At 44.6% G+C, this 23,872-nt stretch overlaps 1 protein-coding gene across 2 annotated transcripts in view; it reads right to left on the bottom strand.

The window, feature by feature from the left end:
* The window catches only part of ANKRD52 (ankyrin repeat domain 52), a 73,959-nt gene extending 62,110 nt beyond the window's left edge, over positions 1 to 11,849 (bottom strand). Inside the window, exons 1-2 of one of the 2 annotated variants that reach the window (XM_083489916.1) lie at positions 11,276 to 11,849; positions 3,946 to 4,029 (exon numbers count right to left, since the gene is read on the bottom strand). In XM_083489916.1, the coding sequence (XP_083346042.1) occupies positions 3,946 to 4,029; positions 11,276 to 11,302 (111 nt within the window). In that variant the 5' untranslated portion in view covers positions 11,303 to 11,849. The remainder of the gene's footprint in view (positions 1 to 3,945; positions 4,030 to 11,275) is intronic. The other variant, XM_083489915.1, reaches the window with a different exon arrangement.
* Positions 11,850 to 23,872: the final 12,023 nt, after the last annotated feature.

The following is a 23,872-nucleotide window of genomic DNA, read 5'->3' as shown; positions in this document are numbered from 1 at the left end:
ATTATTATCATTATCATCATCAACAACCTGCTTTTCACCCTATGGTTCAAGAGGCATCTCTCTCATTTTTAAAAAGAAAGAAAAAAGAGTAAGTGAAAAAATAAAAAAGAGCAAGAAAGTCTGGCAATCAAGCCAAACTTAAATTTCATTTCTCAGCTGCAGAACGACTGATTTAGAAAACTGTGCATCAGCAGAGATGAGCTGATCCATTCCAAGCAACTCTATTTATTTTTTAATTCTTAGCTACTTAGGTCCCCTCTAAGTGTGTTAGAGTGCACAACCAAGTCCACAAAGTGCACAACCAAGATCAGAGGAAAGCATTTAACCCTCATTCTGCAATCTTAAGCACAAGAACACTAGTTCTATAAATTTAGTGGAACTTAGAAGCAAATATAATTAGGACCAAGTTGTAAATCATTTTTATTCCAGGGTGCACTGATAGGGAAATATCACACGAGTTGCTTTCCAAGTAATTTCCTCCCAAGTTTTTAATCAATGGACCAAAAGCAGGGTGACCATACAAAAAAATAGGGGGGGGCACATACCCCTGAATATCTAATGTTTTATTATTACAAACTAGAATGAACCACTGCCAAGTATCAGTTACTGCTATGGTCATCCCCAAGAATAAGAAGTAGAAAATATGTGAGCTAACATTTATCAGAACTTCTGTTGGGGGAAATCAAAACAAGCTTTCAGAACTTCAGAGATCATCTTTAGGTACTTCATCAAAATGTACCAAGAGTTTGAATTCAGGTACTGTGTTTGAAGTGACCTATAGCTCTTGAGCCTAACCGACTCATGCTGTCATCTGTGGCACAAGTTTAACAACTAACAGATAAGACCCCTGCCTGGAAATTAGACACACCAGACTCAAAATATAACTGGCATATTATATTGTAACACACTCCAGCAACATCAAGCTTAGCCGTCTCCATCAGATACAGGAAGTTTTGGGATCAGGCCAGGATCAAATTTTGAAAAAAGGGAGCAACAGAGGAGGCACAACAGAGGTTTCCAAAATAATGAATAATATGCAGAGAGAGGGTTGTGTTCAGTGAAGTCACAGTTCTGAATTTAAGTTACTCATGTTCATTAACTTCAAGGGGTCTACTCTGAGTAGAACTAGCATTGAATACCACCCAGAATGTTTCCTTCTCTGAAAATGTTAGAACCGGAGATTGCCCAATGAATAATAATCATCATCATCATCATCATCATCATCATCATTTATTTATACCACACCCATCTGGCAGGGTTTCCCCAGCCATTCTGGGCGGCTTCCAACGGAACATTAAAATGCAATAGTCTATTAAACATTAAAAGCTTCCCTAAACAGGGCTGCCTTCATATGTATTCTAAAAGTCTGGTAGTTGTTCTTCTCTTTGACATCTGGTGAGAGGGCATTCCACAGGGCGGGTGCCACTACCGAGAAGACCCTCTGCCTGGTTCCCTGTAACTTGGCTTCTCGCAGTGAGGGAACCTCCAGAAGGCCCTCGGCGCTAGACCTCAGTGTCCAGGCAGAATGATGGAAGTGGAGACGCTCCTTCAGGTATACTGGACCGAGGCCATTTAGGGCTTTGAAGGTCAGCACCAACACTTTGAATTGTGCTCGGAAACGTACTGGGAGCCAGTGTAGGTCTTTCAAGACCAGTGTTATGTGGCCTCCGCGGCCGCTCCCAGTCACCAGTCTAGCTGCCGCATTCTGAAGACAAATGGAAAGTACTTTGCACAGTGTATACATTGAATTCACTCCCTCAGGATATACTGATAGTCCCCCAACTTGGATGGGTTAGACAAATTCACAGAGGATAATGCTATCAATGGCTACTAGTCATGATGGTAAATGTGTTGTTGGCATCTGTCCGTCTCAAGAGACAATGGAGATGAGTACAGTGCTGTAAAGCTCAACAGTGTGGTTTCATTTTCAGCCTGAGAGCCAAGCCCAATAAAAAGTATCCTCTTACTCAAAGTGCAACAAGGATTCATTTAGCTCAGTGCACTCGTTTGGTCACCTGGAATTATGTGCTTTGCTGGCAGTGTATCTGCCATCTATGTGGCACACTGTGACTTGGATTGGGGGGGAGGAGGATTGAACTAGTCCATGTGAACTATTGGGAGAGTTTGTTTGTCGCCTATTTCAAGAGGCAGCAGACTATATCCTGCCCATCAGGGATCTGCCTAATAATAGGTTGTTACCATTAACATGGTAAACAGTTGCCAATATTCTCATTTTCATTTTGTAGATTGCATGTCGCTAGTTTGACCTCATAAAGCACCACTTTTCATTTAACTCTCCCCCCTCCACACACACCCAAGTCATCTACTGACATCTTTGCCCCTAAATAAAAGGCAAGCATGCAGCCGCATCAGCCTTTTCTTAGTTAAGTGGGAAGCATGAATGTTTACATGTTACAATAAAACAGGGCTGCTGTAGAATCGCTCACAGTTAGGAGGAAGTTTGGTTTGGCCCCTTGCAGTAGGAAGATTTTTAAGCACGTTTTCCTAAGGGATGCTCCTTAAATCCAATTGTTAGAACACCCTGAAACTTGGGTGTCCAGAACAGAACAAATGCAATCCAAAAGAGATCCTACTAATTGCTTAAACCATCTTATTATCCTACTGGAAATATGGCCCAAATATGTATAATCTGCTTTGATGAGTATTCTTTATCAGTTCATCAAACTTGCTGCTCCTGTGCCCAAGCACCCAAGACTCTAGATTTCTCACATTCCTGAGTCTGGGCTACTACTGATATGTTCTGGAGACAGCCTAAGATGCATTTAATTGTCACACCTCCTGGTTTGCTCCAAACACTAAGAGTTTCACCTTCTCACATAAAATCGGCTTATAATGGGCCTATATTAAATGCACCTCAGCTGAATGAGCTAAGATGAAATGAAGAGCCAATTACTGTTTCGTGGGCTAGACAAGAACAAGATGAACACAACTGCAACACAGGCTGTTCTCACTCAGAGGCCACAAGACTAATCCAGAACACACTTGGTGCCAAAGAGAACAGCTGATCCCAGTGCCACCCACCGCTCTGTACAGCTAGACTAATACATCTGGTACAGCCGATTCCCAACAAAGTCAACATTTACGGGTGATGTGTGGGCCTTTCAGCCCTGTATACCAATTCGGTGTCTGCACAGTACTTCACAGTCTGTATCTGTCACCGCAACAACCCTGTGTTCACCAACATTCCCATTTTACAAATGGGAAACTGAGGTCCAGAGATGAAAACTAGGCAATAAACCCACCGAGAGTGTGACTAAGCTGGATTCTAAACCCATGTCTGTCAAAGACGAATATCCAGTCACTGCACCACAGTGGCAAAATATCAAATAGTTAAAACAAACATTTAAGCTTGCTAAGCTGGGAAACTTTAGCAGATGGGTTGCCAACGTTGCACCTGTGGGCACACCAGCACCTGCAGAGGCCATCCCTGGAGCCACAAATTTCAACTACTCTGCCCCTCAACCTGCTGAAATTATTTTATTATTATTTATTAAATTTATATCCTGCCCTTTATACACATCATGGCAGTTCACAACATAAAATTACAATTAGGCTTGAAATAAACAAGCAGTGGTTTTTAAAGCCTAATTGCTAGCAGAAGGGGAGAGTGATTGAATGTGTGTGACTGCAGTGTGCACACAGGTATAGTTTGTGAGTGTATGGTATCCACAACAGCTTTGCTGGTTTGCAAATGTGTCCATGGGCCCAGAGATGCTTCCAACCCCTGCTTTAGCACATCTAGTTCTTAAACACAAATTCTAAAAGGGACACATAGTACATGGATCAATTCGTACTTCCCTGCTCTACCCACAATGTGTGTGTGGTGGTGAGGGAAGCTTAGCCAAAAGGAAATTGTAATCTTCATGCAAAGTTGAAAGAAGCAGGTTCAGTATTACAAGGAAAAACTGGTTCTCCAAAACTTACCAGTACATTGATATTCTCCTTCTGGCTCAGCAATGACCGTACTTCCTCTATATCACGATTAAAGATGGCTTGGACCAGAGGAGGCTATAGAGGAGGAGAAAAGAGCAACTGTTATTTTTACATACAGGCAACTCTGTTTGCGCAGAATTTGCACCCTGGGTCATTACATGCATCTGCAGAGTGTGCATAAGCCCACACCACCCCCTTCTGGGGCCGAAAACGGCACATGCATCAATGGTCATGCGCCAATTGAACATGTGCAAAATGGCTGTCCCCTGTACTTGTATTCCCTTGTTATATTGTGAGTGCCTCTGTGAAAAATGAGGCCTTGAAAAGCAGCCTCTGGGAGCTCATAACCAGGACTTCTGAGGGTATTTTGAAGGAGAGGCCTGGAGCGCTGTCTCATGGTATACATAGGACCAAGACATGTGGACGGCGAGGGAATTGCTGCAGTGAATTGCAACACCTGTACCATGTTTGTCTTCCTACCTGAGAATGTGCAACAGTGCAAGCTGGTTGCCTTGCTGGAAGAGAAGGTACAACAACTTGAGGCCTGCCTTTTCACACTTTGAGCTACTGGGCAAGATGAAAAATTTCTCGCTAGAGCAGAGTGGCCTGGGAACAGCGGCAAAGGTGTGGTGCCCCTAGGGAGGAGGAAGACTGCCCACAGCAGGAGACAAACCCCTGGAGGAACATGACACACAGAAGCAGGACTGCCAGGAGCCATGCTGTGTCACTAGAGCTGCAAAATCAATGCCATGCCCTCACCCCAGACACAGATTTTTGGGCCAGAGGCTTGCAAGAGTGGTGAAAAATAATTTTTAAAGGTTTCTTCAGCTGTGTTTGAAGCAAGTAATAGGTCCTTTGTGTGAAGAAGACAGAGAATTGCTATTCTGACAGACATAAGGCAGAATTGCCTGGTGCCTGTCTTCACCCAAAAGGAAAGCAGTGGCCAACCTGGTGATTACAGAATAAACGATTCAAGAAGACTGCTGAAGGCCAAGGTACAAAAAGAGATGGTAAGGGAACACTTAGCTACTTTGCCTCTGTCTATAATCTGTGAGAGAACAAGTGAGGTCCCTATATTTTATTTATTTATTTATTTATTTTTATGTACAGTGGTGCCCCGCAAGACGAATGCCTCGCAAGACGGAAAACTCGCTAGACGAAAGAGTTTTCCGTTTTGGAGGTGCTTCGCAAAACGAATTTCCTATGGGCTTGCTTCGCAAGACGACAATGCCTTGCGAGTTCCTGCTGGTTTTTTCCCCTCCCCCCCTTTTTCTAAGCCGCTTATCAGCTGATCCGATCAGCAGATAAGCCGCTAAAAGCCGCTAATAGCGCTAATCCGTCAATGGGCTTGCTTCGCAAGACGAAAAAAACGCTAGACGAAGAGAATCACAGAACGGATTCTTTTCGTCTTGCGAGGCACCACTATATCAGATTTGTGTACCATCCTTCACCCGTAGATCTCACGGTGGTACACAGAGTAAAATACAAGACAAAAACATTAAATACTTGATAAGAACAAAAACAACAAACCAATAAACCTCCCCCCCCCAACACATTTAAAAGAGGTATAAGATGTTAATTAGACAAAGGCACCAGTTGTACCACCCTGGGGAGAGCATTCCACAAATGGGAAGCCTTAGCAGAAAAGGCCAGTTTTCATGCTGCTGCCTTCTTTCATGCGGGGGGGCACATGAAGACCGGTCTCAAATGATGATCTCAGGGTCCAGGTAGATTCATGTGAGGAAAGGCATTACTAGAGGTACTGTATTGTGGTCCTGAGTCATAGGACAAAGCCAGAACTTTGAATTGGGCCCAGAAACTAATCAGCAGCCTGTGCAGTCAGGCGAGGATCGGTGAGCAATCTGGCCACCAATTTCTGCAGCCAGAACAATCTCATTTTTTTAAAAAAAATAAAAGTTACAAACTTGGTGGATCAGGGGAATGCTGTGAATGTAGTGTATGTTTCAATAAAACAGAGGTTGGGCAGTCATCTGCTGTGAAAGCTTTAGTTGAGATTCCTACATTGCTGGGGGTTGGACTGGACGACCCTCAGGGGTCCCTTCCAACTCAACAATTCTGAGATGCTCTTATTCTAGAGATAAACAAATATAGCATGCCACAAAAATCTGAACAAGGTATAAAAAGCCATCTCTCTTTAAGTCTAAATAGGTTGGATTGACAACCAATAGGACAACACACTAAACTCATTTTTCAAAGGTATCAAGAAGACATCTTTCCTAACACCAGTGAGAGACCAAAGTTGGGAGTTTCATATGTACAAAGCCACTGATCAAATCTGGGGCCTAATACTGAAATATGCATACTGCAACTAAACTATGGCCCTCCTTAGAGATACAGACTAAATAATATCTGCTACTACAAATATAGAGATTTCCAAGCACAGGATGCAAAGGGCCAACTTCAGTAAAAGCTTCTATCAGGCTTTTATATCTGACTTCTGTGAATGTATTTCTTCTTGCTTTTTTTAAAAAAGCAATTGTGTTAAGTCAATTACCCTGGAACAGAAACAATACGTGTTGGCGATTATCTTTAAAGCCTTAAATGGCTGTGGTCCAGGATTCCTGAGAGATCACCTCCTCCCATAGCAACCTACCTGCTTCCTAAGATCAGAAGCAGGGTGGAAGCATCTAAGGTGGAACCATAATTAATGGTGACAAGCAATAGGGCTTTCTCAGTGGCTACACCAATATTGTGAAACGCATTAACCTATGGATGCCCCCCCCCCCGGCTTTTTTTCACCAGCTGGGGAAGACATTCTTTTCCATCTTCCTTCACATTTTATTCTGCGTCTTTATTTTTATTGTATATTTTTCATTGAATGTTTGTTTTATGTTGTATTGCTTTAAATTGTTGTAGAACACTCTGAGTGGTGCACGGACACTAGAAATGTGAGACAGAAATCACTATATAAATAATGAGCCAATTAATCTAAATACCCATAAAGCAAATGCTTAATTTGACAAGTCAGGGCGGATGCACCAGAATTCTCTAGACTACTGACAGTGTAACTACAATTCACGAAGTCAATGAAGGAAAACATTTACCTAAATTCACAGGTTTGGCGCATGCAAATACTTCTGAGCTTGCCTTTTACCAATGATAGGTAATAAAGAGAAAATTATGCCGAATCTTCTGGCTAGCTGTAGTTCCAAAGGCAAGTATCCACAAATTTTGGCTCAGCTCAGTAGACAAGTGACTATTCTGGGTTGCCACTGACATTTTCTGCTATCCCAGATTCCTGTGGTATGCACAGCTCTACAGCAGGCAGAATCAGCACAACTCTTGGTGCTTCTGCATGCTCCAAAGCTCAGTGTAAAATGCAAGAACCTCCCCCGCTTCCAACATTTCTGTTCATTCCAGAGGACTCAAAAGAAAGGAAATAGAGGTCTTACGTCATGCTGAATGTTGGCACTTCTGCCTGTTCCAAGCTTCAATGCAACAACACAGGAGACCTCCTCTGAGTTCTCTGCAATTTGTACTTCCTTCTGGACATTTAAAGCTCCAGTCCCAACCACACTTACTCAGATGTCACCCCACTTAATTCAACTGGACTTACTTCTGAATGCACATGATTAGGATTGCAACCGAAACCTATAAAACTTACGAAGATGTCCTGGAGTTTGACCTAAAGATATTTCACAATTGTTTAGGGAAAATAAAGCACACGGATCTAAGGGCACAATGCCTATTCAGCTATACTGTCAGCAGCTATACCTTTCAATACCACCCAGTCCACACACACACACGTCCTGCATATGTCTATGTACACTGGTCAGAATGTAAATTCATTTTGACTGCATAACTCTACCAAGCCTTTCCTTGTGCACACACAATGCTTAACACGCAAGGCTTGTAAGACTCAATTATTTATCATTTATAGCTCTGGTTTGCAATGAATACACTGAATAGGCATGCAATCAAAGTACACAAGCAAGACGGACCCCTTATCTACTTGGCACAGCTCTAAACAGCAATCCCATGAGAAGAGGGAAAATAGAGCAGAGCTGTACCAAATGCCCCCATGGCCCTCCTACACACAGTGCAGCCTAGTAGAAAGGCAGAGTGGTTGCCAGTCCCATCTGCTCAACTCGTCTTCCAAAAGAAAAACTCCAGCCTCTGCAAATCTTTCCAGATGCAACGTTTTTGTCAGGCTAACCCCAGGTTTACTTCCCTCCAACAGAGTGCTTGGATATAGCAGCAAAAGGAGGAAGGCATCCAGATGGAATGCAGGGGACTCTGCATCCCTCCTTTAGGGAGAAGAACAATTCCTAGATGATCATCATGCCTCCACAATTTAGAGTTGGGCACCTCCTTGAGCAGCTGGAATGACACACCCAATAAGGTGAATGCTTTAGCTTCAAAAATCCAAATTACATTTGTGTGGTTGAAGTGCTGGACCTGGAAAACCTAATGACACCTATCTATCAACATAATGGGAATATTAACGGGGCTGGAATTTTTAAAGAAATTTCCAAGAACCTGTTTCAGATTTTTAGTGCCAGCCAGAATGGGTCCAGAGGTAAAACCCACTAACAAAAAAATTCTAGCTCAAGCTGTCGGAAACTTGGAATTTTGCAGGCCTCAATATAAATGATTTACCTCATACGATTGGCATGAAGATAAATGAGAATTATTGCCATGCACTTTGCGATTGAATATGCTTTGGAAGCAATTATCATATATGCCAGATTCTGGCTTCCACCTCCAAGAAATGGAGGAGGCAGTGCATCTGTTTGCACATACACGTAAGTCCCTGACAAGTACAATACAAGACAGGCCGGGGGGGGGGCACTGTCTATTATTCAGGCAAGTGAAGCCCAGAGACAGTCATGGAGAACCAGCTCTGTTCCTTCTTTGCCCAATGGCAACAGATGGATAGCAGGGAAGGCCCTCCACTCATACTACCCAAACTCCTGAAAGGCATTTCACCAATGATGATGATGATGATAATTACTACCACTAGGCAGATCAATCAGGTGGAGCTTAGAACTCAAATCACATCTTCACCATACATTTAAAGCACACTCACACCACTTTAACAGTCATGGCTCCCCACCCCCCAAACAACATTGGAAACTGTTTTTTTTAAGGGTGCTGGGAAGTGCAGCTCTGTGAAGAACCTCCTAACTAAGTACCCTTTATGTACAGTTCCCAGGATTATTTGTGGGGAGCCATAAGAGTGCTTTAAATATGTGTTTTGGATGTGATCTCAGGCACTACAGTGAATCTGCATTGGCCAAGTAAACATTGCACACTTAAATAAAAAGGCAAAATTCCTCAACGTGGGTGGTATTTAAAGAATAAATGTTTCTGGGATGTCTGGAGAAACAGAAAAATGAGTAAGATAGTTTTGGTTACTATCCCTAAGTTTACTCATGCACATAGTAATTATTTTCTACATTAAGTAAGGGAAGCCCCTGTTACAGGAATACTTAATGCAGAACCCTTGGGGTTTCATTATACAGCGGTGCCTCGCAAGACGAAAAGAATCCGTTCTGTGATTCTATTCGTCTAGCGGTTTTTTTTGTCTTGCGAAGCAAGCCCATTGAAGGATTAGCGCTATTTGCGGCTTTTAGCGGCTTATCTGCCGATCGGATCAGCTGATAAGCGGCTTAGCGGCTTAGAAAAAGGGGGGAGGGGGGAAAACCAGCAGGAACTCGCAAGACATTGTCGTCTTGTGAAGCAAGCCCATAGGAAATTTGTTTTCCGAAGCACCTCCAAAACGGAAAACCCTTTCGTCTAGCGAGTTTTCCGTCTTGCAAGGCATTCATCTTGCGGGGCACCACTGTATCCTGTAACAGAATATCGAATGGTCAACTGTCATCAAGTTTACCGTCTTCTAAGAAGCAACGGATGTAAGAGAAATTCAACATATGTTTCCTGCTCTATTCACAGAATGAGGATCAGATGCCAATCTACTGGGAAACATAGGGCAACCCTAATGGAAAGAGATCGTTTTATGGAAGAGATAAGCAAGATTAACCTCATGCAAGTAACAAGAATGGAGAAAATGCACAGGCTATGCAAGAAACCAACACAAAGGCCAAAAGCACAATAGCACTAGAAGGATTTGAGATTTACAAGGTGCAAAAGGGGAGAGGGTGGTAGAAAAGGGGCATGTCACCTTGTGCAAGTGTGTTTATATGCATGTGGACAGAAACCAAGTCCATGAAAAAATTCTTGCCCATCTGTGCCACAACGCAGCTGAGCAGCAAGCCTGACTTTGGCCAGAAGGAATTGTCATTTGCCTTGGACCAGTGGTTCAACTTCCAAGGCTCTGAAACGGAGAGATGTTTAAGAAGTAACAGGAGGCTTGAACCATGGGCAGATACACTGGTCTGTATAAATGAATAGGGACATTAGAAAAAAATAGCAGAGGAAATAACAGAGGCAATCCAAAGACCTGGCCAAGTCTGATGCAGTGATGGATGGGGGAAGCAGACTATGGACAAGAAACAGGCTTGCTAGAAAAATCTGTCTATACCTGGGGAAGGTTCCTGCACCTTTTAGAACTTGCACAGAAAAAGAAGTCCTCCCAGGTGCAAGTTCCTCTTTCGCCCCAATACTATGATATGTGTGTGTGTGAAATTCACCTTTCTGTTGCCACTTCTAAAAATACACAAAAGGTCCTGTGGCAACAGAGGGAAAATATCGTTTAGGATGGGGTGGGGGTGTTTGAATCGCAGAAAGCAGGAAAAAGAGAGAGAGGTAGAAGCTAGCGCAAAGTGTTAGCAATGGGGAGAGGAGAAACGTGTGTATGGGGGGGGGGTGAATTCGCAGGTGCAAATGCGAGTCAAAAAGCTGGTTCCGAGGATTAGATAGATAGCTAACTAGACAAGAGATGGAGGGGAAAGCGAAGGGATTTTCTAGCAGAGGCAAGGAAGAGTGCCGAGAGCCTGGAAAACAAGCAGCTCCTTCGCCTTAGGCGCGAAAGAAACGAGGCTTCTGCGCGGAGCCCGGGCGCCGACGGCCTTCTCGGGATGTCGGCGGCGGCAGCATCTGGCTCGGGCCCAGGTCCGCCCGCTCGGCTCCTTTTCTCCTGCCTCCCCTCGTTCTCCAGTCTTGAGGCCGGGGTTCCCTCAGACGAGACCCCAGGGCCGCTCCCGGCGCGCGAGGGTGGGCGGCTCCACACTAGGCCGCGCATCCCCGAGCTTGCGTAGCCGGCGCGGCCGAGCGCGGGAAGGCGGGAGCCGAGGCCGGGTCTGGTGCCTCTGTTTGTTGTGCAGGATGGTGAGGGAGGGAAGGAGGGCGGCGAAAGCTCCTTTTCTCTCACACACACACGCACCCCCCGCCCCGGTACCTGGTCCGTGATGCTGAGAATCCCCATCTCCGGGCGGGGCCGCCCCCCGCGCTTCGCTCAGCAGCGCCGCCGCCTCCTCCGAGCTCCCGGCATCGATCGCGCTTCGGCTGCCGCGGCGCCCTCCGGCTGCTGGTGGTGGGGCGGGCGGCGAGAGCAAACTGAGCCCGCCCACCGGAGGGAGGAAGGCAGCGAGAGGAGGAGGAGGAGAGTAGAAGGATGTAGGCCTGCGCCGAAGCAGCGACCCCTGCCGGGGAGGCCCAGCCGCCGAGGCCCGCCCTGTCCCAGGGGGCGGCGAGGCCGGCAGCCGGCCCAGCGCATCCAGAGCGAGGGCTGAGGGGACCCTCATTCCAGGCCTTGTCTCCTGAGGGGAGAAATGGCCCGGGCCTGAGGCGCTCACGCAGCATCCTGGGAGGCGGCTTATTATTTTTACCTCAGGTGCTTCCAACGGCTTTAAATTTATTCTGGTTTCCCTTTCCCGCAAATATTATTTTTGTTGCTTCACTTAATTCGGGGATACCTGGCGCCTCAGAGTAACACCCAAGCGCGTGGCACTAGCCATGCCATATCCACACTCGGCCATATGGGCTGGTAATAAATAAAGTATTATTATTATTATTATTATTATTATTATTATTATTATTATTATTATTATTACAATATTACTATTATTCCTGTTCCCAAATGCCTACTGAAACATCCCAGGCACTATCGCTTTTTGTTTTCTTTCCCTACACACAAAAGTACTGTGATTTGGTGTTTCTTAGGTGTTTCCTCCCATCTAAATTTCATCGCCCATTATGTTGTGAGACCTAAGGGACTGGGCTGCAAATAAAAATTTTTAAACGTTTTGTGAAGTGCAGTATACAGAATGCGGCACTAGCTGGCGAAAGCGAGCTATGCAAGATTCGATGTATTTTTTCAAAACGTTTTTTTGAATTAAAAAAGCATTTTCACAGCGTTTTTTTTTTTTAATATGTGTGCAGATTCCCCCCTGCTTGATGCACAGTCAGGAGTGAGCAGGAAAGGCAACGCCGAGGGAGGGTTTCCAATTTGATTTAGCCGTTCTGATTTGAGACTGTGGTGGTGTTCGCTCTGTATTGATTAACGTGAAGAAGGCAGGCGTATGCAAGCCACTATCGGAGTGATCCCCCAAGGCTCAGAGTTGGCGCTAGAGCCTTCTCAGTAGTGGAGCCCTTCCTTCAAGATGTCAAGGAGATAAATAACTACACAACTTTTAGAAGACAAACCAAGGCAGCCCTGTTTTGGGAAGTTTCTAATGCTTGATGTTTTATTATGCTTTTATATATGCTGTAAGCCATTCAGAGTGGCTGGGGAAACCCAGCCAGAGGGGTGGGTTATAAATAATAAAATTATTATTAGTAGCAAACAGACATAGCAAGAGGGTTTGACATGGAAGAAGCCCTAGCTTCAGTTCAAGTGAGCAAGGTGCTCCTAGGTGAGCAAGGGTGCCAACTTGAAAAAAATATTGGGGGAGCCAGGTAAACCCAACCCTGCATTTGATCACATGATGCATCACATGCACACCATTTGAATGGCAATGCCCATCAACTTTTTTTGAGGAGGTGACCCCCTCAAATATTTTATTGGAGGGGCCGAAGACCCCTCTGCCCCTAGAAGCAGGTGAGAGTGCTTTAAGGTGGCAGGCCTAAAAATACAGTGGTACCTCGGGTTACATATGCTTCAGGTTACATACACTTTAGGTTACACACTCACGCTTCAGGTTACACACAGGTTACACAAGTCAGAAATAGTGCTTCAGGTTAAGAACTTTGCTTCAGGATAAGAACAGAAATCGGGCTCCGGCGGCGCTGCAGCAGCAGGAGGCCCCATTAGCTAAAGTGGTGCTTCAGGTTAAGAACAGTTTCAGGTTAAGAACGGACCTCCGGAACGAATTAAGTACTTAACCCAAGGTACCACTGTACTGCAGACCCTCCAAGTGTCCCTATTTTCTGGATTTACAGATTTGATCCTAGAATGTACTTTTCCTTAGGACGTTCCTTTTTTCATCGGAGAAATGTTGGAGGGTCTTCTTCTTTGGCGATCAGTTGTAGCTGAGTAAAATAGCCTTCCATAAACATGATCTTAACAGTGAGTACGTAAATGACTGTGGAGGTTAAGTCTGGATCCACACGTCCTTCCACAGTGGTTTCCAGGCAGGAATTGATCATGGTGAGGGTTTGCCAAATGTGCCTTCCTCTTAGCATGTTTCTCCCTTTTGTCCTGAGTTCAAGTGTCTTCAAAACCCATGACACCTTTGGTAAAGGCTGTTTTCCAATGGGAGCGCTCGCAGGCCAGTGTTTCCCAATTGTTGATGTTTATACTACATTTTAAATACAGTATTTGCCTTGAGAGAGTCTTTAAACCTCTTCTGTTGACCACCAGCGTTACACTTTCCATTTTAAAGTTCGGAATAGAGTAGTTGCTTTGGAAGACAGTAATCGGGCATCCGAACAACATAAGCAGTCCAACAGAGTTGGTGTTGAAGAATCATTGCTTTAACACTGATGATCTTTGTTACAGATAGGTAGCCGTGTTGGTCTGCCATAGTCAAAATAAAAAAAATCCTTCCAGTAGCACCTTAAAGACCAACTAAGTTAGTTCTTGGTATGAGCTTTCGTGTGCATGCACACTTCTTCAGATACACTGAAGATGATCTTTGTTTCTTCTAGTACACTGGCATTAGTTGGAGGGATGGGGTTATGCGACCCCCAAACCAAGGAGACAAATAATTATACAACCTTTAGAAGACATCTGAAGGCAGCCCTGTATAGGGAAGCTTTTTAATGTTTATTTTTTATATATATGTTGGAAGCCACCCAGAGTGACTGGGGCGATGCTGTTAGATGGACGGGGTATAAATAATATGATTAGTAGTAGTAGTAGTAGTAGTAGTAGTAGTAGTATGGAATAGGACATCTCTATTTTCATCAGAGAAATGTTGGAGGGTATGTTAACTGATTAATAAAAGCTACATGTGCAAAACTCATGAAAGGTACAGGCAACTCTCTACTTACACTGGGGGTTACGTTCCAGGGGATAACATGTACAGTCAAAATTGTGTATAGTCAAAACACAGGGTCTGGCAGGTGGGATTGCCAAAGTCTTTTTTCCCTGGATACCCACCCACTTTTATTTTTTTATTTTTAATTTCACCAAGTGCATAAAGCTGAATGCACACAAGTTAAATGTGTGTAAGTTGTGAATTACCTGCGTATGTCCCGTTAAAATAAACAGCGTCCATGTTTCTCAGTGCCCACAATATTCCTCAATAAAAAGGTGTGGCATGTATTGCTTCTAGGAAGATGATTGTAACAGGGGTTCCCAAAAGGTGGCCTTTGGTGTGGACCACCAGTGGTCTTCAAGCTTCATTCAGGGGGACGCAGCATTTCTGTAAAAATAAAATAAAAATCATAGCATCTAGCATGGTATGTTACAATTGCTACACAAGGCAGAATAATTATTAAATGGTCCTCCAAGACCCTCAGCAAATTTGAACTGGTCTGTGGGGGCGGGAAAGTTTGAGAAACATTGGCGTGTAAGATTAGAGCCATAGGATTTGCACTGTTAAATAAACATCCATATTGAGATCCTGTGTTGGGTTTTCAGGCTGTGTGCATAACTCGTGAAAGTTAGTTTCATAACTATCCAGAGAGTAGAGAAATAATGACTTATAATAGCGTCAATTTAATCTGGCATAAGCATGCAATTACAGCTGAGTTGAACAATAGCCACTGGCAGGAAAATGTTTATGACTCTTCCCTAAATATAAAATGACAGACCTCTCACAGGTCTCCTAAGAACAGATTTCCAACCAAGATGTCTCAAGAGTGTGCATTTGATCCTGTCCTGTCATTACAACCCATGCTCATTCTTCATATGGCCAGGATCAGACTATTACATCTTGTCACATTTGTTAAAAGCAAAGCAGAATGTCAGATAATTAGATTTCCTGACAGTTCCATTTATTTGGCATATTGGAGAAGAATTGCTGTCTTTCTTTTTCATTATTTCTTCACACTCATTGCATTATTAACAGAATTGAGATCGGCTCCTACCACTAGCCCAATCTCAAGCCTTAAATGCGCTTTCCTTTCTGTATATCATAATGAAGACACTGTGTCAAATAGATGTGTTGCTTTTACAGGATTGCATGGGGAAGGCTGCATTTGTGGTGAGGCTTTGGCACAGAATTTCTCAGGCCCAGTAGAGGGCAGTATCCACTGTACTTTCTGGTGCCATGGTTAAAAATTGCATGCAGTAGCCAATGGATTTACAGTTGCCAACTTCTTAATCGGCCCCTGCAATTCTGCTTCTAACAGTGGTTGAATAGGCAGAACATGAGCAGGAGGTTATGCTTCCCTCCATGCTGTGAAAAGCTTTGCCTGATTTCTGCAAGTCACTGTTAAAGGCACAAGGGGAAGGCAAGCTTTCACCTGGCGCTGGATTAGACCAGAGAAGTGCCTAAATTGCAGCACTAATAATAATAATAATAATTTATTATTTGTACCCCGCCCATCTGGCTGGGCTTCCCCAGCCACTCTGGGCGGCTTCCACAGAGACCAAAAATACACTAAAATGTCATACATTAAAAACTTCCCTGAACAGGGCTGCCTTAAGATGACTTCTGAATGTCAGGTAGTTGTTTATCGCTTTGACATCTGATGGGAGGGCATTCCACAGGGCGGGCGCCACTACCGAGAAGGCCCTCTGCCTGGTTCCCTGTAGCTTTGCTTCTCACAATGAGGGAACCGCCAGAAGGCCCTCGGTGCTGGACCTCAGCGTCCAGGCAGAATGATGGGGGTGGAGATGCTCCTTCAGGTATACTGGGCCGAGGCCGTTTAGGGCTTTAAAGGTCAACACCAACACTTTGAATTGTGCTCAGAAACGTACTGGGAGCCAATGTAGGTCTTTCAAGACCGGTGTTATGTGGTCTCGGCGGCCGCCCCCAGTCACCAGTCTAGCTGCCGCATTCTGGATTAGTTCTAGTTTCTGGATCACCTTCAAAGGTAGCTCCACGTAGAGCGCATTGCAGTAGTCCAAGCGGAAGATAACTAGAGCATGCACCACTCTGGTGAGACAGTTCTCAGCCTGTGTACCAGGTGCAGCTGGAACACAGCTGCCCTGGATACAGAATTGACCTGGCCTCCATGGACAGCTGTGAGTCCAAAATGACTCCCAGGCTGCGCACCTGGTCCTTCAGGGGCACAGTTACCCCATTCAGGACCAGGGAGTCCTTCACACCAGCCCGCCCCCTGTCCCCCAAAAACAGTACTTCTGTCTTGTCAGGATTCAACCTCAATCCATTAGCCGCCATCCATCCTCCAACCGCCTCCAGGCACTCACTCAGGACCTTCACCGCCTTCATTGGTTATTACGTATCTATCTACTCAGTTGCCTGCGCCGTTTCATGATATCATGGTCAGATGGGCATGAGGCTTTTTTTTAGGAGATGGGACCTTTTGAAAGTACAGAGGTTCTCAATATGACGTGGATCCCGATTTATTTAAAGCATTTATCAACTGCTTTTCAGCACGCGCACACACCTAAAATGATAGTCATGAAATAACATCAAACATTGTAAACCTGGACAGACAAAACCTGGATTTTTTAAAAAAGCTACTTAATAGGCCAGAGATGTCTACATAAAATGCATATGGCTAGCTGCCTCTTAAAATCAAGCAGTGATTCGAGGGACCTCAGCTAGAGGAGTTTCTGAGAGGTGAGAGCCTCAGAGGGAAAAAGTTTAACCTATACTCCCATCAACCTAACATTCTAAATATGCATGGAATATGGCAATAATAAGAGATGGAGATCAAATACTGCATTCAGGTTTGGCCTCAAAGAAGAAATACAAAGCTCTACTTATAGTTCCAAATGCATTTTACTTCTCTAGGTATCTAACGTTGCTTTCATTTTTTAAATTATGAGATGTCAAATCAGTGCCAGGATTTGGAGGGTCTTCAGACAAAGGATTTTCAGTAGGCCCCCGTAAGCTAGAAGGTGCAAACAGATAATTCTCTCCCATTGCCTCCAACCTATTTCACACTGAGTGAAATGTGCAATGCTGCCACTCCCTGTGTGATTCCTACCTTAAAGTAATTAATTAATCTTTCTAACGGTTGGAAAAGGAATTTGTAATACTGTATAGGTGCTTTGCATTAATTGTTTTGGGGCGTGTTCTGACAGCTGAGTCCTGCACAGCACTCCGTGTGATTTAAAAATGAAATGAACCATGATTCATCCAATCAGCATTTCAGAGATTTTCCTAGTCAGAGCAGCATATATTATAGAGAACCAGTCAAGAGTGTTTGAGAAGTTTCCTTTCTTCCTGACCACCTCTCACGCTCAGTGGCGTAGCGTGGGGGGTGCCAGGGGTGCCAGCCGCACCGGGCGCAACATCTGGGGGGGGGCGCGCTCGCTGCCTCCGGAGTCGCCGAAGAGCCTCGGGCGCAGGCTGTAGCGGAGCCGCATGTCTCGCGGAACCGACGAGCTGTGCGCGCATCCGGGCTGAAGGCGCCCGGCAGGCAGCGGCTCTCAGCCCTCGCCGCGGAGGATGCGCCAGGCAGCCCCTCTTCACAGCCCCGCCTCCGCCGCTGCTGCTGCAGCTGCTGGGCCGTTGAATTTTCCTCGCCTCTCTGCCCCCCTCCTCCTCCGGGCAAGCGGCGTCGTTTGGGCGGCAGCGGGGGGCGCAAATTACTTGCCTTCCCCGGGTTAGGGGGCGCAAATTACTTGCGTTGCCCCGGGTGCTGACAACTCACGCTACGCCGCTGCTCACGCTCCCTCCATTTTCCGCCCTCCATAATAGATCCATTTGGGAAGGTGTGGAGAAAGGAGAATGATGCAGTTTTGTAATTTCTTGGTAGTGATGGGCTAAGGGTAGTAGAAGCACATAGCAGCATTGCTGGAGTTCAGGGACAGGACTAAGACTTCCTTGTTCCAGCAAGCGTTTCAAGGTAGCATTGGGTTTCATGATAATTGTTTATTGATATTGTCCCATTTTCTGTGAAATGTTTTTATGTACACTGCTTAGAAATGCAAATACATAGTGCAATAATTTTTTAAAAAAAAAACTGAACTGTGTGAGCCTTAGAAATTACATTCTTCCTTTATGTCTTAACAATGGATTTATGGACAACTGAGAGGAACTCTTATAGACTAAATAGCTCCAAACTTACAACTTTTCCTCATTTGGGGGTGTTGCTCCATTTTCTTGATCATTTTGGTTTCCCTTTTCTGAACCTTTTCTACCTCTAAAACACATAACACATGGCGTTAGTCACAATCCATATCTATCCTGCATCCATCTTGTCATTTCTAAGTAAATACTGTGTTTTGGTGTTTTCCCCCTCAAACCAGCACATACCAAACCTGCTTTGATTCATATTGAGAAAAAGAACGACATAGTTGTGTTTTAAGCTGGTACAGTGGTACCTCAGGTTAAGTACTTAATTTGTTCCGGAGGTCCGTACTTAACCTGAAACTGTTTGTAACCTGAAGCGCCACTTTAGCTAATGGGGCCTCCTGCTGCCGCTGCTGCACAATTTCTGTTCTCATCCTGAAGCAAAGTTCTTAACCCGAGGTACTATTTCTGGGTTAGCGGAGTCTGTAACCTGAAGTGTATGTAACCTGAAGCGTCTGTAACCTGAGGTACCACTGTCATGTGTAAACAGTCTCAGGTTGTTCAATAAAGGCATTCATTTTTTAAAATGCTGGGACATCCTTAAAATTCCATACATAATATCGTGTCCATTACTATAGCAGGGAGTGGGAATCTGTGGTCCTCCAAACATCGCTGGACTCCAACTCCCATCAGCCGCTGTCAGCGTACCCAATAGTCAGCAATGATGGATGTTCTAATTCAAAAACCTCTGAAGAAGAGCCACAGGTTCATTGGCTCACGAGGAGGTGAAAGCTCATCTTCTCCCTATCCTCTACCTCCTGCTCCTAAAGAACAAAGTAATGTTCAACATCCATTGTGGCCTAAAGATGACTTGGGAATTTTGGGTGCTTTTTCTCTATAGCCAATGACTGTGTGTGCAAAGTTCTGATCTTCTTAGTAAATATGGTTTTTTTGTTCCATAGATGGTGTCAGGGGAGTTAAATTTTGCTCTCCAGCCAACTTCACCACTTGGCCTGGTTTAAGGAAACTTTACTGTAAGGAATTGGAGGTTCCCTTGCCTTAAAAGTTGTGGCAGTTTTTATACCCCAAAAGGACTGCAGGCATGAGTCCACACAAACCAATCCACCCCCCCATTCCATTCCAGGGTGGGATGAGGAGGCACTCATATTGTTCTAACCGGCATTTCAGAGAGTCTTTGAGTATGATATTGGTATACAGTGGTACCTCAGGTTACAGACGCTTCAGGTTACAGGCTCCGCTAACCCAGAAATAGTACCTCGGGTTAAGAACTTTGCTTCAGGATGAGAACAGAAATTGTGTGGCAACGCAGCGGGAGGCACCATTAGCTAAAGTGGTATCTCAGGTTAAGAACAATTTCAGGTTAAGAACAGACCTCTCCAGAACGGATTAAGTTCTTAACCCGAAGTACCACTGTCTTTGCTGCTGCTTGTATTCTGTTGTCTACTTCTTGTGCTTATCAGTCCTTTTATTTCCTGTGGTTTAGCATGGATTTTAGTTTTAAAATTTTGCCAACTACCTTGTGGAGCTACGGATTGAAGGGTGGAGTGCAAATTCTTAATAAATGAGTGGGGAAACCCCAAAGTGCATTAGAATTCCTTCATTTATAAGCATGCACTGAAAAGGCATAAGAACAATGTTCCCATTTACAACTTTTATTGTAAATATGACAGGGTGGTTAACAGTGCAATCCTATAAACGTCTACTTAGAAGTCAGCCCTACTGAGTTCAATGTGGCTTAACTCCATGTTATGAATATACAGTAGGAGTGCCGGTAAGAAGAGACCCAAATGATATTGAATCTGCATCCCAAGGCTGCACGCCTCTCTATACTAGGAGTAACTTTACTGTACACTGAGGCTGCAGTCCGATACACGCTGCATATTTCAAATAAACTTGCCTAGGAATGGGCTGTGCAACTGGGAGTATACCATGAGAGGTTTGCTGTGTACAGGATCAGCCTCACTTGAAGCAGTTCCTTTGAACATTCAGTTCCAGAAAGGGTGTTGCTTTCATCTCCCTATTCTCTTGTATCTGTGCGTCATTAAAATATATATGAGCTCCAGTCCAAAGGTGTGGGATGATTATTTTGACTTTGTACTTTGATATGGAAGGGGGGCATGTCTTCTTCACCTCCTTCTTCGCTACAATATATCCATTTATTTCCAATTGTCAATGTCAAAAGGGACTAAAATCTATAAAATTCATAGAAAATCAACGTGCCAATTTGCTCAATTTCTCTAGGACCCCATGACACCTCCCCTGTCCTCCATAATCCCTCAAGCAAGGTGTCAAGACCCTAATCCGGTCAAATCGCTCTGCCAAGCCCTTCCTCCCTGCGATGCCAGGTGACAGACTATGCATACATGGACCATTGTCTTCTCAGGATGTGCTTATCTGCGCATATCTCCAGCTCTGCATATTCCCCCCTCCCTCCTCCATATCTCCAGCTCTGCATATTCCCCCCTCCCTCCTCCATATGTTAATCTGTGTAACCCAACCTCTTCTTAATGTATTCATGATGTAACTGGGATGTATTTTGCACTGTATTCTGGGATATGGAGGGAAATTTCAAAAGTTCATGTCACCCCTTTCTCGCTGTTCAATCTCGCCTTGAACCTGTTGCGCAATAAACTTGGATCTTCTGTAGTTTGCTCCTGCGTCCGGTTGAGCTCATTTTCTTCCGCAGGGACCCGCGGACTTAGTCCGACGAGCTGGGTGGCAGAGTAACCCCGCACCCAGATTTTTCCGTAACAACTTCAAGTGCAAAAATGGCTCAAGAAGCGAGCTCTGCTTCAGTGTTGTTTCCTGGATTGGGTCCCAGAAAAGCCACGCTGTCTGTTAGCACACCTCCTGCAATGGGTAGATCTGGATCTACTAGTAGACCTCTGAGTGGTTTGCAGTAGATCACCAAGGAATTCTGACTCTTCTGTTCTGACAAAACAACTTTCCACATTTAAAATAGGCAGCCAAAAGGAAGAGAGCTAAACAGGAGCAGACTTTTGGTGGACAGGACTGTGAGCTCAGTTCAGATCTGGCCCTGAAAAGAAATTCCTAGGTTCAGAATGTGCTCAGAAGCACCCAAATCTATTGATAGTTCAGAGGGGCTGAGTATAAAAACAAGTAGATCTAACAAGCCTGAAGTCTGCCCTCTCCAGTCCTAAGAGAGTCTTGCAGGATTGCCCAATCACTTTTGAGCTGCAGAACTGATGTTGTTACAGGTGTCACATGATATTCTGCACTTGTAAAGCAATCAATCTTTTAGTGTGGCAGCATCTACACTTTGGAACTTATTGGCTTATTGGCGTCAGGCAGGTGTCTTTACTGTATTCTTTTCAGCACTTGCTTAAAACATTTTTGTTTAGGCAAGCCTATCCAGACACATAGGTGTTGATATGTTTTAATCTCTTTAAAAGCTAAAGGGACCCCTGACCATTAGGTCCAGTCGTGGCCGACTCTGGGATTGCGGCGCTCATCTCGCTTTACTGGCCGAAGGAGCCGGCATACAGCTTCCGGGTCATGTGGCCAGCATGACTAAGCTGCTTCTGGCGAACCAGAGCAGCGCACGGAAATGCCGTTTACCTTCCCGCCGGAGTGGTACCTATTTATCTACTTGCACTTTGACATGCTTTCGAACTGCTAGGTTGGCAGGAACAGGGACCGAGCAACGGGAGCTCACCCCATTGCGGGGATTCGAACCGCCGACCTTCTGATCGGCAAGTCCTAGGCTCTGTGGTTTAACCTACAGCGCCACCCGTGCCCCACTTAATCTCTTTAGTCTGCTGTTAATTTTAATTATCTTAAAATGTTTTTAAATTCACTCCATTTTAACTGTTTTTATTGATCATTTCTATATTTCTTGTAAACTGCTTAAAGCTTTTACACTGGGACCTCTTGATGCGAACGGGATCCGTTCCGGAGCCCCGTTCGCATCTAGAAGCAAACGTAACCAGCGATGGCATGTCTGCGCACACGCACATCACTTTTCACCGCTTCTGCGCATGCACATGACGTCATTTTGAGCGTCTGCGCATGTGCAAGCGGCGAAACCCGGAAGTAGCACACTCCGTTACTTCCGGGTTGCCGCGGAGCGCAACTCGAACGCGCTCATCCCGAAGCACATTCAACCCGAGGTATGACTGTATTACAATGAAGTGGTATATAAATTTTGTTAGATAGGGGGGAAATGGAATTAAAGGGACAGAAGGAAATGGTTTATTTTCTGTGATGCTATAAAATCCTGAAGTATCATTATGTTCAATGCTGCAGGGCAGAGGCACAGGAAGGAATGACGATTTTGGCTACTTCTCCGTGTGACTTGGCCTCAGACAGCCTGTCTGGTGTCAACTTTAATCATTGGTTCAAATGAGTTCATGGAGGAGGGATTGGAGATTGCGCTGCCAAGGCTATTTATAATTATGTTATTGGACCTGTAATTAGCCGTGTTACCTAACAGTGAAATCAAGGTGAAATGACATAGGCCTAAAGATCAGCTGCTGACATTTTCATTCACCGCTGAACACTTTCTCTGGATCTACTAGGGAAGGAGAAGAGCAGGGAAAGTGCCTATACACTTTACATTTCTTTTCACAAAGTCACCAAAGTGCAAAGCTGGACACCCAACCCATTCTTCTGTCCACCATTCCTGACTGCACTGCTGGAAAGTCTATTCTGTTAAAATTTCCAAATGCTCTTTTATAATAATAATTTTCTCTCCCCAAGAAGTCATTGATGTCTACATCTCAGGATTCTTTACCGGGGGACGGTGTGGTCATAACAGTTGCAACTGGCATAAAACTGATAGCACAGTGGTACCTCGGATTAAGAACTTAATTCGTTCTGGAGGTCTGTTCTTAACCTGAAACTGTTCTTAACCCGAGGTACCACTTTAGCTAATGGGGCCTCCTGCTGCGCCGGCACCCAATTTCTGTTCTCATCCTGAAGCAAAGTTCTTAACTTGAAGTACTATTTCTGGGTTAGCGGAGTCTGTAACCTGAAGCGTCTGTAACCCGAGGTACCACTGTACAGTTGTCGTTGAACCTTACACACCCTCCAATATTTCTCAGATGAAAATAGGGATGTCTTATTTAATATTTATAAATATAATTATATCCCTTCCAGCTGAAGGCAGCCCTGTTTAGGGAAGCTTTTAATGTTTAACAGACTATTGTATTTTAATATTTTGTTGGAAGCCAGCCAGAGTGGCTTATTATTATTATTATTATTATTATTATTATTATTATCTGACTGGGTTGCCCCAGCCACGCTGGGTGGCTTCCAGCACATATAAAAACATACTAAAACATTAAACATAAAAAACCTTCCCTATACAGGGCTGCAGGTGGCTTCTATGGGCTACTATTAAAATGAGACTGCATTTAAATTGTATTTTAACCCGTATTTTAAATTGTTTTTTTTCTCTCCCCCCCCCCCCCATT

This window comes from Podarcis liolepis, assembly GCF_965112155.1.
Source record: "Podarcis liolepis genome assembly, chromosome: 2".
In the NCBI taxonomy this organism is placed as follows: Eukaryota; Metazoa; Chordata; class Lepidosauria; order Squamata; family Lacertidae; genus Podarcis; species Podarcis liolepis.
This window is presented reverse-complemented; position numbering and strand designations above follow the sequence as displayed.